This window comes from Sander vitreus, chromosome 13 (genome assembly GCF_031162955.1).
Source record: "Sander vitreus isolate 19-12246 chromosome 13, sanVit1, whole genome shotgun sequence".
In the NCBI taxonomy this organism is placed as follows: domain Eukaryota; kingdom Metazoa; phylum Chordata; class Actinopteri; order Perciformes; family Percidae; genus Sander; species Sander vitreus.
In genome coordinates this window covers 24,325,914-24,343,281 of record NC_135867.1, presented here as the reverse complement: position 1 = coordinate 24,343,281, position 17,368 = coordinate 24,325,914, and the positions used below count along the sequence as shown (strand labels likewise).

The 17,368-nt window shown below is 40.8% G+C and overlaps 1 protein-coding gene across 1 annotated transcript in view; it reads right to left on the bottom strand.

Moving 5' to 3' along the window:
* Positions 1–17,368, bottom strand: part of auts2a (activator of transcription and developmental regulator AUTS2 a) — a 346,500-nt gene that overhangs the window by 243,203 nt on the left and 85,929 nt on the right. Inside the window, exon 3 of the mRNA XM_078265538.1 lies at positions 17,119–17,331. Within this exon, the coding sequence (XP_078121664.1) occupies positions 17,119–17,331 (213 nt within the window). The remainder of the gene's footprint in view (positions 1–17,118; positions 17,332–17,368) is intronic.

The following is a 17,368-nucleotide window of genomic DNA, read 5'->3' as shown; positions in this document are numbered from 1 at the left end:
CTCTGGTCTTTTTGTCCATCTTTTCTTTTTACCATGCTGCTGTTGCCATGGTTCCATGGTCATACTCAAGAGGGAAACACAGAGCAGTTTGTCAATATGTCAAAATCAGACTACATTCCTCTGTAGATACGTAAATGTCAATTCTCAAACTCATGTTCATGCTTTATTGAGCACAACTGAAGTGATAAAATGTTAAAACGTCTGCAACTGTAAAACTTAGACATCACATTACCTGTGATGTTTTACACATCAGCAATCCTCTTCACATACTCAGAACAAGACATTTATGTATAATTTATTCTATAATTTACTTTGCAAGTCCAGTGAGAGCTAAGAGATTTTTCCCGAATGCACCATATACACCTGAATATCTGATTACATGATAGAGTAACCTGGTTTACAATAAACCTGAGCCTATTGTAAACAATACGTTTACAATAGGCTAACTTTATTGCTGTCTGGAGTAGTTACGCTTCTTTGTTGCGTCCAATCATGTTAATTTCTGATGGTTTTGATGATGGTTTTGCAAGTATCAAGTTTGTGGTGTTAAAACTTCCAGGCTTAGTTCTGCCCGTCTAAACACTCACATTGCACACTTGTTTTCCAAGACATGTTTCTATTTACATAAGGTCACAGAGAGATTGGCTATGTATTTATATGGTGTTTCAGGGTCAACAGCTTGTCAACAGTTAGACTGCAAACTGTGTTTTCCTTATACTCAATTTAGAGTTTTGGCTAGCATTGAGCCAATACTAATATTGTGTACAAGATACATCTCTAGCACAAGCCCTCTGTTTTCCGATGCAAACTTTATTTGTTGTGTTATGTTTGCTATTCCCAGCTATTGCTCCAGACTTGATAGCTCAATTTAAAGTAGAGGCTGTTAGTGGAATGAGTAAACCAGGCTGCTCTCTTCTGACGATGTTTGCTTTTCTCTCCACCTTTATTTATTCATTTATAAGATGTGTGTGTATGCATGCGTGTCTCAGAGGGAGTTAACACTACTCAGGCTATATGATGGAAAATAAACCTGAACCTGTAATCTGAAAACACCTGATTTAACTAAAGACTTAAAGTTATTTGCATGTACTGTCGATGTGACAAAAACTTGGGAGTGTGTCTCACTTTGGATACTTCCATGAGTACACTGACATGTAGTACACTTTGTACTCACTTGTGTAGTGCATAAATTATGACAGGGTAGTGTTGTCTCAAATCACGCGCGGTCATTATGCACTGACCAGAAATGACTCCTCTTCTTCTTCTTTTTCTGTTTAAATGGTAAATTGCAGCCGGGCCGAGCATTAAACCACGTATTGTCATCCGCCAAAACATAACCCGGCTTGTTTTGCGTGACATTTGACATGTATATATTACATTTGTGTTTCGCAGTTGCAATAGTAACCACTGCAGCTTCCTCGGCCGGCACATCCACAAGTTTGAAAAGACATTTGTGGTCCCAAAGCTTCCGCTCTGTAGCAAAAATGGCAACCATTGAGTGCGAGTAGTGTCCATCAGTCCACACTCAACATTTTGACCACTTAGAGTGCAGCATCTGTGTACTCGTAGTGGACTGCAGTTGGCCAAACTTCGTCAGTGTGAATGCACTATGTACTCAAAATAGCAAGTGTTAAGTACATGGTGTGCAATTTGACACATAGCATTGAAGTACATTTAAAACAGATAACAAATGTGTGATTCATTTGCGATTAATCGTGAGTTAACTACGGACAATCACGCGATTACATATTTTAATCGATTAACAGTCCCAATAAGAAGCCAAAAGGATAGGCCCTTCACTTATTAAAAACCAACAAAGACAGATATGGGAGTAGTCTGGAAGCGTGTAGTTCTGTATATTCTCTGCCTCTGGTTTTGTATTGGTACATGACCTGTTGTCAGATGATAGGGTAACTAGGGATGACATTACAGACAAATAGCTGGGACATGGCATGTAGTTATTATACAATAGTCAAGAGAGTGCCCTTATCAGAAGCAGCATACCAAAAATCCTGTGAACATTATCCTCCATTATTACAGTCAATTTCATGGCGCTAAGTTAAGTTACATCACCAGTGTAAAAAGCAAAACTCCTACAGTACATAGAAAAATGACTAAGAGGATATAGTCTAATATGTTATCAAAAGCAGGGAAATGAGGCAGAATGGAAGGTAGGGAAATTGATTTTCTTTTAACCCCGACAGGGAATGTGGATCTGATGAAAAATTAAAAAAGATAAGAACTTTCTAGCAATGACTCAACACTTGCAAATATAAGCTTTAGATATTCATCCTCCCCCCTGCAGCCTTTGCTTGCCATAGTCATTAAAGCCTCGCTCTCATTTCCAGCATGATGAAGGACCACTTATGCTGAATTCAAGTACTCATCATCAGCTCGTACTTCCACATTTGGGAGTCATAAATAGGACTTGTCAGCCATTTAAGTGGTTTTGGTTGGAAATTATAAAGATCAGATATGTAAAAGATGCCATGATTATTCTACTGAAAATAAAAAGAATTACTACTCGAACAAAACAGGAAAGGTTAGAGTTCTTTGCTGAACATTTTCATGACTTGATTTACATTTAATCAACCACAGAACATTTTTAGCACTAAATGCCAGGCGCTCACTCCAGTGCATTCCCTGGCAGTAAGGTGAATGACAGCAACAGTGTCTGATCAAATGTCAAAATGCAAACCAGAAATCATATTATTTTGATTAATAAGTGGGGCTTCTTTGGGGGCCTTGAGGCCATTCTTTCAGTTTATAGTACACAGGACAATGCAGAGTTCTTGTTGGGTTTTTAAATCACACAGCAGTGATATTGATTATCTTGTCATCCTACTTATCAGCCAAACAACTGTCACTCTCCTTGCCTTGAAGGATACAAGTAATGCTGATGTGGAGATTAGGACTGATCTGTTTGCTGAAAATCAAGCCTTCATACCAGTCATACAGTCCACTTCTGATATCATGAAGGTATCTAGTCCAAATCAATCTATGGACTAAATCACCACAATCACACCTGCCCTATTTAAAGGTCATTGGGTTTGAAAGGATGGTCCACATAAAAATCTAAATCCTGGCCATTTCCTTCGACCCAACAATAAAAATACTTCAAGCGTTGGGGAGATCAAATTAAATACAATTGGGTATCATGTTTTTGTTATTCTAAAACCCATTATAGTCTAATCCAGGTGGATTGGATAATTAACTGTAGTTTTGTAGCTGTAGAGAAAAACACAAGCGAAGTTCGGCCAAGTAAAAGTAGTTCATTAAAAGGCAAAAGTAGGAGCAGTTCGCAAAACTGGGGCAGAATACAGTAGACTGAATTTTAAAAAGGTTCAATGAAAAGGGAGGGGAAATAATAGCTCACTAAATTGCTTTTAAGTTTGCTTTATACTGTATCTTACCCAAAAACTGCTCATTAAATTTCCACAAGTATCTGGATATGATCCAAGTAAGATAATACTGTTTTTTGAACCCTCTGCTAGCTTTAATGACTTCTAACATTTACTATTAAAGGATGATTAAACTGCATGTAGTACTGTGGTAACACATTACAGAGAGGCTCAGTGTTGAGTGAGTGGGAGTCTGTATTGTCTGAAGCACTGGGAACAGAAGTTTACTTTTACTTCTGTTTATTTCATTTGACACCTGTACTTGTCAGAAGTCAAGAAAACATAACTGAGTACATTTAGTAAAAATCTAAGATTGAGTTGTTGTGAGGGGATGCACTCCCCAACTACATAAAAACTCCCTCCCGAGAGTACATTTAGGAGAAATAGGGACATTGGGAAAAGGAGATAAGTTCATGGGATTCCCTCTGGATTTATTTCCAAAACGCTATGCATGTTAGGCTGAGTGACATCTCAGTCACCACTCAGGCGTAGTGAGTGGGGGAGAATGTCTGCAGACGGTCATGGATGAGGCAGGACTGGAACAAAGTCATTGTGTGGGGCACATGCTGGGTAAATACCAACCCCTACTATGTCCTTTTCTTAAACTGGACACACTTTAACAGTCAGGGTTGCCCCCACATGGAAATATTTCACTTCACGAGCCTTTGGTGGTGCTCCCATAAATACTCCACTTTCCCAGCCAGCACCTGCTCCCTGACTTCCTCTTTTACAGAGGGCAACAAAGTGTAGCAAAGGTAAGACAGAGAGGAGGAGGAGAAAGTGCATGTCTGCAGAGCTCTTTACAGGCTCCCACCATCCACATACATTATACATTGCATATAGACCACTATTCTACGTTCGAGGCTTAGCTGAAATTCAGGATATGCCTAATTGATATTTACAGAGCAATTGCCTCTGCAGAGTGCAGGCTACATCAAAGAGCAGCAGGAGAAGCAGGTTCCAGCAATTATACACCTTATTAAAGCCTATTAGTGTGCAGCAACACAGTGTGTGTGCATGTGTGAACGAGTTAGTATTTGTGTGTATATTAAGTGTGTGGCTACATCCCAGGTGGTCTATTATGTTGGGAATTTACACATGGCTGAAATGTTCATATTAGGACTTATCGACCATTAAGGCCAAAACACATTAGAATAAGATTATGCACACCACAAGCAGTCATAATTGGCATGCTAAAGTTAAAGTTGTGCTTGTGGTGCTGCTTTTTCTTCTTCTTCATTAGATATTTTTTTGACTTGATTTGAACATGTTATTCACGGCCGCAGCCCAGTTAAACTGCAGTCCAGCACACCTGCCGCCCCACGTTAAACTTCTACAGTATAACAGCCAACATGTCAACTCTCAGGCTTTGCCTACATTCATGGTTTAGTGTCTTTGATCATCATCTGTGATGTGAAAACAGATTTCCACACAATGTGTCCTAGTCAAAGTTCAGAAATTATTATCCTGCATTGTGTAAAATCAATGATGCAGTTAAAGAAAAAAGCAATCATTCAGCTGACAAGATTACGTTTGACTAGAGGGCTTCTCGACGTTTAGTGGAAAAAAACAGTACTAGTACAGTAATACTGTATATGGAGGATGTGTATTTGGTCATTCAATTTAAAGGATAGAGCATGACTGTATTCAGGAAATATCACAGTAACCCACATTTCAGATTTGGATGTACAATTGGAAATTGTAGCCTCATTGTGACACCAAAGGGGAAGATCACAGGGTGACCAAAATCCTCACAAATGATCTTCTGCATGTTATGAACATCTACCTATAGTTTTTCAGTCCCTGCATCATGTCATGAACTTAAATGCATGGTGTCCCAAGATAAAAAAAAAAGTCACAGTGTTACAAGAATCTTTTGGAATTCGGCCTCCAGGAACCATAACTGACTGTACCAAATATCATGGGAATCCATCCAGGATCCAGACCACCAGGGCTGCCAGATGGACTGGCTGGCTGACATTGTCATTCCTGGAGCCCTAATCTGGCAAAAGTATGTTTGTGTGTCTTTGATAGTGGACATAAGTGTGATAAAGTTTAAGCAGTTTAGACAGAGGTGTTGGGTGTGTGCATGCCCCCCCAACACACACACACACACACACACACACACAAACTGAAAAACTGTTTTCATTCACCAATGGATACTCTAACTCTGGTTTAAAAAAAAAAGAAGAAAAAAAAAGAGGATATTTTCCAAATCCAGATGGTCTTGAACTATCTTGAGCCTTTATCTGTGGGCCTGTGTGTTGTAATTGGTAGCAGACAGGATTAGACGAGACGTGTCACTGCTGCGCTGGAGTGGTCTGCCTGTGACAGGGGCTGGACAGCCATGATAAAAGCTTCTTCAAACACCTCGGGCCCACTGCCCAGCTCTGACTGACAGCTGAGATGGGCCCGGGCTTTAGGTGGGGCGACACTTTGGTTTTAAAGTGCAGCCACTTCAAACTTCACAAATTGACGGCGAGGGCTGTTAAGAGTTAGAGCCAGTGTCAAGTTGGACTAGCATGTCTCTCATTTCACTGCTCTGCCTTCCTACAGCAGCTACAGAGTCTTCATCGCAAAAGTGCAATGAAATGACTGCTCAACAGTCATGCAAGCGGGCAGTCCAACCCCCTGCCCTCCTCCTGCCTGTCCTCCTTTAGAGAAAACTAACACTTCAAAAGAAAAGCTTTTTCAATGCAGGACAAGCAGGAAGAAAGTTAAAAACGTTTTTAAAGAAATGTTGGCCTAGACTTGTCAAACAGCATCAGGGGCTCGTGCTAGAGAAAGGCGGTTGGCAGAGGGGACATGGTAAACACACAAGTCTTCAGTAGGAGATGCAGACAAGGCAGGTGGATGTTAGAGTTGCGGGGGTGTGAATGTTTTGTCAGAGGGCCCCAAGCAGGAGGAGGCCCGCTGGATTTCTAGCAGCACACGGTATCAGAGTTACACACTAATGTGCAACCATGAAGCTGTGCAGAGATGCACGAGTCAGCAGTGAAGCTGACACAGGCATGTTGCCGTAGTAACATCTTGTGTCACCATTATGTTCCACACACCTTTATTGCATTTATGCATAAACCATATAGTGCTGTAAAAACCCTTCTACATGCTAATTACACGCAGCCTTGTCAAGCGCCCAGAATGCATTAAAATGTTAACAGATTGTCGTCATTTGTGTTACAAAGACACAAAGCTCTCAAAACAAGCCGTCATGATTGGATTTGATTAGATCCAGTGCTATAAACCGCCACTGTCACAGCAACAATTATTATCCCCACAACCGAGGCCCCCACCAGAATGGATTTATCATCTTATCTGACAATCAGGACATTGCTTTTCTTCGAATCTCTTATTGGCTTAGTGGATAAGCTTATTAAGGGTGACCCGCGAAGCTGTAAGAGCTGAACATTATATTACAGATTCACTGCAAATTGAAAAGCATGTAAGCCTTCCCCCGTCCTGACAAAATCAGGGCTTCAGTCCAAATATTTACACACACACACACACACACACACACACACACACACACACACACACACGCACACACAGAGTGCTGAATGATAATCAGCCTCTGATAGGACTAAGGCAGGGCAAGTGGAGTTAGGATCTACCCAGTGAGATGATTCAGGGAGCCAGAGGCCAGAGCCCAGAGCCCTCCGGTTGACCTGGTTAGAGCTTCTCAAGGAAGCCTCTTCAAACCCCGGGGCTAGACAGCGCTCAGCAGTCTCCACAGCAATTACTCCTTACCGCTGGGACAAAAGACCAAAGCTCTTTTATTCACGTTTTAGATGTGACTGACAAAGTGGTGTCAGGCTTTTACTTTATCTTTTAAATAAAAGAACTCAGATGGACAATCTGTAGAAATACTGCCATGTCAGTCCTATGCAGCAGATATCCAGCATCATTAGTCACATCACCACCATATTCCATGTCTTCACATGGGCTTTGCATTGTTCTAATGTGAGACTGGTGGTAAAAGTGTATGTGTGTAAAAAGGTAATTCTTAATCCCAGATAATTATTCAAAAAAGGCTCATAAAAGAGTCTCAGTTCCGAGAACTACCACCAGTGATGCCAGGGTGGTCTGCCCAACAACTGTGCCTGTGATTCCTATTACACTAAACTGCTTTATAATGAGCCAATATAACACCACGACCAGTTGACAGCACCCAATGCAAGAATCTCACTTAATCCACGGTTTGTTTAATAGGCTGGGGAGGTTTACACAAGGATATCATGATGCAACATACTTAAAATAAGAGTAAACTGATCACACATTTGTGTATTGCCTTGTACATTTGTGAGAGCATTTTAGAAAATATATATTACAAACAATACAAAAAAGGCAAAGAATTACAATACAACTCACGATGTGGCGCCATGTACAGAGGCTCGGTCCTCACTGCAGTGGCAGCGGCTTCGGTGCCGACCTGCGGACCTTTGCTGCATGTCATTCCCTCTCTTTCTGCCCTTTCACATCTGAGCTGTCCTAAATAAAGGCCTAACATGCCAAAAACAATCTTTAAAAAAAAAACGTTTATGATGCTCTGGTTGCCAGGCAATCTGGTGGAAGAGTTTTGATTTGTTACTTGTGAAAGTCTTCTTCTGTGTTTACAGCAAAAGATACAACTTTGTATGTAAATACAGAGGACTATGCAATAAAAAGGAATTGATTTCAGAAACTTGCTATGGCTTTTCTTTTTTGGGAAAGAGTACGTCAGCTATGCATGTAGCTATGCTCAACTACGGTGGCTACTTGCACAGTCTCTCTAGCTGTGCCGTAATGAATCCAGCTTGGACTCCTGCTGTGGATGGCTGAATGGTCGGGGGACAGGAATTTTCTGATGACGCTTTCTTGGCATTGATATTTTCATCAAATTTGTTTTTACATTGAATATGCTTGCCAAATACCGTAGAAGCTTCTGACTGTCATCACTGTCAGCAGACTGTGCGCAAAACTTTTTTGTGGTACAAGCACAGCGTTTTTGTCAGAACGAGGTGGATGCATTTTTTTTGGGGGGCTTTTCCGCATTTATTCGATAGGACAGCTAGGTGAGAAAGGGGAGAGAGAGGGGGAAGACATGCAGGAAATCTTCACAGGTCAGATTCGAACCCTGGACCTCTGCGTCGAGGCATAAACCTCCAAGTATATGTGCGACTGCTCTACCCACTGAGCCAACCCGGCCACGATACAGACACATTTCTGTTGTCATTTCACTCCTCGGTCTGTCATGCACAGATTTATTCAATAGTATATTGATGTTCTGCCCCTCTCTTTCTGGGCACAGCTTGTCAGGTGGAGTAACACACACCTGTCATTTGTTGATGCAGCTTGGGAAACTGGGAGTGTTTGGTTTGATGTAAAGGATACAAACATGGCAGATGTCACATAAAATGAGATTGCATAAAGGGATGAATTGAGATTATGATTATAATACAGCCCTAAGAAAGTTATACTAGGAGTGCAAAAAGTGGTAGTAGTAGTAGACGTAAATAGCAGAACTTTGTCCCAATTGATTCACAAATGGATTCAGCTGTTTTTGCTGCATTTTATGTCCTGTTTCAAACATGTTTTTAGTCACTTTGGTTATATTGGAGAGGGCTGACAACATGGAGCACATAACATACAGATAATGCACTATATTTTACGTAGAAAAACTCAATCAGTATTTCAACTGACAAGAGGGTGAACCTCACCAAATTTTCATAGATAGGCAAACCACTACAGTGCCTGACGTCTTGTCGCTCTAAGTTGTAGGAACAACAAATAATAACTTGATTCAATGAAATTGAGTTTTATCATTGAAATTCAATGATAAAACTCAATGAATGAAAGACTTTATTTTGGTATAATAAGCATAATCCAGAAGCCTTTGCCTTTCATATAAGCCATTTCTGATTCCAATTGAAGTCAAGTTATTATTTGTTGTTCCTACAACTTAGATAAGCGACAAGACTTTTGTCAGGGGCTGTATTCCTTCCAGAGTCCAGTCCAATATAAATCATTGCTTCCAAATCTCTGAGAAACAGACAGCCAGACGGACAGGCAGGTGTTTGGACAGAGATGTGGGGGATCAGAGACTCCCCACTCCCCCAGTGCCAGAGAGCAGATGGGCCTCACAGCACGCCCCTCTGTTCACCAGAGCTGCTGTACAAAGCAGCACACACCACAGGCCACAAATCTAACATCAGTGAGCTGAACAGAGCCTTACAAGAACATAATCCCCCCCCCCCAAAAAAAAATAAAAATAAAAATGCATCCTACCTGTCTGAGATGTACAGTAATAGAAGTATGTGACCTGTAGATGCAGCATCACCACTGGCCCAGCCAGTGTAATATTTAAATGGTGGTGATGTAACATTTCCTCAAGTTTTGTCAACATCTGCTGTGAGATATTACTTGGGAAACATGAATAAACAAGCAAGCAAACAGACACAAAATGTTTTTCCTTTCAGGTTTGTTGATGTTTTACTACTTTGTGAAGCGGGTAAAAGTCTACATTCTAGCTGAGCTCCTGAAAAAATCTTAAAACCGCAGTCAGATGCAATGAATATGTCAAACAGGTTCTAATGTTTCACAACAATGGTTGTTCTAATGGTTCACAATGTTTGTTTAGAAAACCCCTGCATCATGTATTTACAATTAAACGGCGCTGAACAAACGGCGGCCAGCCATTTTAATCGTTTTTTTCAAAGTATATACATCTCATTCATCTAAAATGCATGTATCATGCTTTAATACCTCGTTAATAACACTTTCAATAACGTTAGACTAGAGACCTAATTTACTTGTTGGGTCACAGACTAAAGAAAATTACAGCGGAGAGATGTTGCTGTTGGGAAGATTTGATTTATCAGAGACGTAAGCAAAACAACACAGTACATAAAATAAGCAGAGCACAAACGTCAGATAGGTCGGGCTAACGTTTTTAACTAGATATCTTTAAACGTTACCGTTACAGCTGAAAATGACAGCAGAAATAAACAAGTTTGCAGATTTCACATATCTCCGCAATTCAAATCAACTGCCATTTGCCTACCTGGAAGTCATTTTTGTGTTAGTGCGACTTCCCAGTGTTTAGCTCCAAAATCCTACATGAGATTGAATTGTAACATTCAGTTTATGTTTGAGAAACACTTTTCTGAACTGAAGAATTTCCATGACAAGTGGAATTGAAAGCCAACTGTAAACGCTATAATTAATAGATCATAATTAATTTAAAGTAAACCTGGCACATCCATGGTACATTGTCTAAAAAGCCAGCTAGCTAACGTTAGCTGCAGCTTGGAGAGTCTGCCTGTTGTTACCATAGCAACCACCTACATTCCAAGGCTTCCCAATTGTTTATCCTTATTCTATGGTTTAAACAGTTTCGTTTTAATCAGAAGAGAAGATACATTAAACACACACAACTAGCTCTGTTACTATTTCTTTCTTTTAACATACATTTGAATATTTTTCATAACAAAACATATTTTGATCAAACTTGGCTGGACGGGCTTGTGAGTAAAGTGGGCGGGCCAGTGCTGCCCTGGCACATTACTGACTATACGAGACACACACACACACACACACACACACACACACACACACACACACACACACACACACACACAGCCTTAAGCTGACTGACTACAGAAAGCAATGGTTTGTTCAATACGCCTTGACCCTAAAAGTCTCTGGTTAAGTTTTTGAAGCTAAAACGCAGAAAATGTAGCCTTAAATCAAATACTCAAAATCTGGATTATGCCATTATGGCACAAGTGACAATTAAGCAACTACATACCAGTAAAAAAAAAAGCGTTAGACAGTCATATAATTTGTGGCTTTCTACTGTACTCTCATACATCCCTGCTGAAGCTTCCACTATCTGGGCTCTTTTTCCACTGTGAGGCGATATGTCAGAGGCGCCTTTAAACATTTTCCCCCCTTGAGTTTACAATATCTCATAGTTCAGTACATTGGGTCAGTGCCACCGATCGAAAACATTTGCTGCAATCTGCGAGCTCGGCTGGAAGAGGAACAAAACAAAAGTGGGGGAAAAAAAAAACACCTCTTGCTTTATTCAACAACAAATTCTCTCTCTCTCTCTCTCTCCCTCATTCTGCTTTAAAGAGCTAACAAAAAATGGCTGATAACGGGCACTCTCTCACCAGACTGTAGCATTTCTAAATGGAGAATTAAACCATGAGATGGACCTCTCAGATTTAAAATGTAACCTTGTGCGAGGACAATGCCTTAACATGTATTTATAGTGAAGCCAAAGAAAAGATAATAGTTCTGCTAGATAACTCTGCAGCTTGTTTCTCTGCAGAGGACAAAAAGGGGCGGGCGTAGGGCGCAGATGATGATCTTTTCAATTATGCATAGCGTGACAGATTAGGGTGTTATTGAGCACCAAAGTTGATAGGTGCATCTTGTAGGGAACAAAACCTATTTTTCATTATTGAGAACGGTGACTGTGTAACAGTCTGGGCTTTAGCTGCTCTCAAATCCAAACACATCAGGTTAGCATAATCATTAGTAATATTATCATTAAAATCATTTTTGATAATTAAATGACTAAAAAGGAGCCATTGTAATTTAGAGAGCTCTCATTGGTGACTAAGCCAATGCGCCTTGCATTTAACCCATCAGTGTGGTTGCCACATGTCACAGCCACCATGGTGTGTGTGGAGAGTTATGGCAACGCATGCTGAGTTCATGTTTATGTGTGCAAGCACATATGTGGGTGAAAGGGTGAGAAAGAGAGTGGGTGAGAATGTAGTGAATGTGTTTGCTTGTGTGAGCTTGCATGTGCGTGAGTGCATCTGTGAGCATTTGTATGGGCTGAGGAGATTATGGTTGGAATTCCTCTGCCAACAGCCTAAACACCACTCATGCCCGAAACACACAACCACAGCGCCCTGCCAAAGTATCCAACACACACACACACACACACACACACACACACACACACACACACACACACACACAACAAGACCCATTTGAAATCAAGGTGCAGATGATCACAGATTTATTAACGCACACATACACATGCCTCCATGCAGTTATATCTGGACTGTCGCACAGCCATCACAGCAGTATAAGACAACCTTGAAACTGGCAGGTAGCACCATCTGTCCATTAGCCAGGACAGGGACAGACATGACACAAGGGCAGCAGGGGTCTGCTACAAAGGCTACTGTACCCTGCATTCACACGACTACTGTCCTGTACATCCTATGCCATGCGACTTGTTAAAATAAGGAGCCTTTCAAAGCAGTTGGGACACCAACCCACCTTAGTCATGACTACAAGCTGAGTGGAGGATAAACAGAAACACAACCGCTAAACTGCCTTATACAAAACACCTAGCATAAAATAGCAGGATTATACGAGCTCGCTTGAGTGTACTGTAAATAGTGAAGGTATCTCGTATTTAAAAATGTCTGAGAATTTTGTGAAATTTCATACATCGGTATGAACCTAAAAATCTACAAGCTTTTAATCAAAATTTCCCTTAAAAGCAAACAGATATTTGGCCAATATTGTGAATGAATGTCTCAGCTGCAGCAAAGTTATCAAATCAATTGATTTGTTGTACTACAGTCAGCACAACTACAAGTATGTGGCCAACAGGACAAAGGTAGACAGAAATCAAAAAATACCATTACACTCCTGCTCCTACAAACCACTGTGGAGTCAACAGTTTACAGTATATAAAGCAAATGCTGTTCCAGCTAACCTGTGTCTTTGTTTTCCCTCATGTCCGCTTGTCCTGCAGCGACCCACACAAACATGTCTATGAATCTGCAGCTCCAGAAGACTGGCCCCTCCCAGAAAAATGGCAGAGCATAACCTCAGAGTCTCTACTTGTGTGTGTGTATAAACAGTAGGTAGTGCTGTGACAGATGTACACACACCACTGCATCATTATAGCATAACTATATTGATTAGTGACCTTGTCATCTTGTTACCCACAAACATATGTTCCGCAATACAGTACACTCATATATACTCACATATCCTGGATGCTATATTTTACTCAAGTAGAGCATTTTGACTTCATGAACTTAACTCTTCAAAAGTTAAACAGTATAACACTAATCATCGGTGTGTTGCACATGCATGTAATGTCACTTACAGTAATCTGGCATACATAAATAAATAGAGAAATATGATCCAGATTGTAACAAAAACAGCCACTGCATGGAGTTTGACAAACCTTGCGAGAAATGTTAGACTGACTCACTCCCAAAAGCCAACAGCAGAGCCGATGCTTCATTAAACCTGCACCAGAGCTGTAAACACTGATAAGGTGTGTACTTGCTGCTACAACAGGACACTGCTACAGTGACTCTGTTCTACTGGAGTGGTTCAATTGACACGCTCTACACATCATTGGCATCATTGTTACTTCTTGCCAATGCCATCATATATCATATAATATGTAAGTAAATGGGTAACACTTTATATAAAGGGGTGTACATAAGACTGACATGACACTGTCATTATTATGACATGACACCTGTCATGAACATGAAGGAGTCATTTTGAGTGTTCATGAATGTAAAAACCAACCTCCTAATGACAGTTTAATGTAATGTTAACACATAAAGCTAAAGAGTGTATTAAAGTTTGATAATTGAGCCTGTCATGACATATTTATGACAGGTTATGTTGTCTAGGTTAATGTCAAGTTGTCATAACACAGAGATTGTTGTCTTCGTTAAAGTCAAGCTGACAAAGACATCTCGGACAATGCTAACTTTGCATTAAAAGTGTCATAATTTACCGAATGACACTTAATGACAACAGTCATGAAGACTCAAAATGACTTCATGTTCATGACAGGTGTCATGTCATAATAATGACGGTGTCATGTCAGTCTTAAGGCTGTTTTATGGTCGTGCGTAGAATCTACGGCGTACCCCCGCAGACCGCTGTGCGTCTATGCCAGACCCTACGCCGTAGCCTGACATGCACCTCTCGAAAAATTTTACTACAGGTCGCAGCGACGCACGTCGCTCGGCCGTGGCTTGGTAGCGTTGCATTTCCCCCGACTCATTTCCTGGGGCCTGTTTCACAAAAGCAGAATATATACATCCAGGATAACTGATAAAGCGAGGCTTCACCTAGTCTAATCTGTGCATCCTGGCTTGGTGTGTTTCACGAAGGCCAAGCCAGGCTGAGGAGGAGCGACTAGGATGAGCCAGGATGAAGTAATTCGGATAGATGCGCGTAAACAGCTTTCCTCAAAAGACCGCGAGGTCGATCACAGATTTACTGATGCCAAAATGGAGAATACGCATTGTACATACTTTATACAGAATGAGCAGCAGCTTCTTGTGGAAGTATGATGACGTGAAACACATTATTTGTATAAAAAGAAAAGAAACACGTCCGCTGTAATGAAACAGCGAGAGAAAGCGTAGCAGACGATCACGGACCGACCGCGTAAGCAGCCTAAATATATACATTAACTGACCACTGCTCTGAATTGAAACAATGACAGTGACTCATTGAATGGTTTCAGTTAAGAGCAGTAGTTATACAGTTATACATAAATGTATATTTTTAGACTATCATTCAGTCTGTCCGCTATTATCTGCCACGCGTTTTCTTGCGTTTTTTAGAGTTTGATGAGTTTCCTTCTCTACATATTATATGCCTTGCTCACTTGTATAAATGGACATAGAAAATAAAGACACTGAAGAAATTGGACTCTAAAATCTAGAAACTATAAAGATAATTAAGTGATAAATCCCATGCACACTGTAAACATGAATGGAACAGAGTATATTCATCAGTTATTTCCCCCCCAGCAAAATATAAGGTCAAAAACCATTGAGGTGTCCTCTCCCTGTTGTTAAATGAATGTACAGTAGCCTACTACACTAGATAGTTACTGGTCCAGTAAACTAAGACTATAATTTGGGAGGATTGTACAATTAGGATATGTTCTTTAAATTGTACAATCCTCCCAAATTATAGTCCCAGTTTACTGGACAACACAATTTGTGTGCTAAGAATGCCAAATACAACGCACATGGAAGCTGAACAAACATGATCCTTATTGTTAAAGAATTACAAAAAAAAATGAATCAACTAAAATAATTCAAGGTGCATTGGTCAACAGAAATGTACAGCTTTGTTTGTATTGCCCTTAGTAACAGACTTCATTTAAAACGCATATAATTATCTCAACAACTGCCATAATATATTCATCAAACTTCTATCAACAATATGAACAGCAGTCTTCATACAGCATTATAACAGTAACAATGACTGTCACATGAATAATTATTTAAAAAAAATAATGGTCACAACTTTAAATAATAACAGTACTTAAATGAACAGCAATATGCACCTGTTGTATTTTAATCCAGGCTGATAACAATGGGGTAAAACCACTGCTGGGTGATCAGAAAAGGCTCCAGGATTAAATAGATCCTGGCTGTTAGCCTGGTGGGGAGCTGGCTAGCTGTTAGCCTGGCTGTTAGCCTGGTGGGGAGCTGGCTAGCTGTTAGCCTGGCTGTTAGCCTGGTCGGGAGCAGGCTAGCTGCACAGAATAAATCTCCATGGTGATTTATGTGCCTCCACTTTCGTGAAACCGAGTCAAGGCTTAAATCATCCAGGATAACTGATAAATCCCGGCTTAATCCCTTATCTTGGTTTTGTGAAACAGGCCCCTGGTTCTCCTTCTCCATAAACAACATGAAATCAAGGAGAGGGTTAACTTTTCCTGCTACAGATTTCCCACCGTGGTCAGAAAAAACAGGGGAGACACTTTGTTTCTCTCACTATGACACTAGAGTCACTACTTGCTCCGAAGACAATTGCTGTCACTCTCTCACTTTCTCCCTCGCTCTATCACCCACTCCCCCCCCCCCCGACCACACACATGCCGGCTAGAGGCACACGCCAACGCACAAGTAAACAGAGTACTGTTATAGAGGTTATTTAGATTTGCTGTAATTGATGTTGATGAGACATTTACAGCTGAGCAGGGTTCTTTCTTATGTAAAGTGACCAGAGATAAAGTAGCTTAGATACAGTGCTAACTCAGTTTAAAGAACATCAAGGCCAGGCTCTGGAAAACTGTGAGAACAGCAGCATACAGTATGGTCAATGAAAGCCTTACAACCTTTCTGGAAGCACATTCACTGAGAGACTAAAAACTTTTTTTTTAGCCAAACATCTCCAGACATTTCACCTACAGTGCCTGTGTGCGAAACAATGAAATGCACAAACGCCCCTCCAGAAGAATGCATTAAAGAATATAGTTGTTTTACATCTGCCCTGATTGCAGATTTGATTTAACAGCACACACACTTGGTGCATGGACACAAAGCGACCACTGAGCCAAGAGGGAAAAAAGCAACTGCAGCATTATTTTTTCTATACTTGAACTCACTGGGTTGACAACTGATTTCAAAATGACCATGAATCATTATCATGAAAGAGTATGGTAAGGTAAGGTTATACAAGAAGCTGTGCTGAACCCCTGTTAAAGGCATCTGATTGCATTTCAGAGAAAGTCTCTCCTATATTAATGTGACCATTCTCATTGCATTTGGTTCTCATTTTCTGAGCATAAGTACACTGAAATGACAGAATGTCAAAAAGGCTGTAACCATATGTATCACAGCTCAAAACGAAAATGTAGTACTCGCCTTCATTTGCAATTCACAATTTATTGCAGAGATAAATCAATAAAAGATCTTAAACTCACCGTTGTGTGTTTCTTGTTCAGGTGTTTCTTCTTCCTCTTGCCTTGTGTGTGCGCCAGGCGGGGGTTGTTCTCCTGGTCGGAAGCCTGCTGGTGGTGGTGATTGTTCTTGCAGGGCTCCAGGCTCAGGCCGTTGGGGACCCTGGCAGCCTTTTTCTTGTGCAGGGGCCCTGCCTGGTTGTCTCGGCACTCCTGGGGCTTCAGTGTCAAGTTCTTCTTCAGAGGAAACAGCACAAGAGAAAGCTTAAATTAG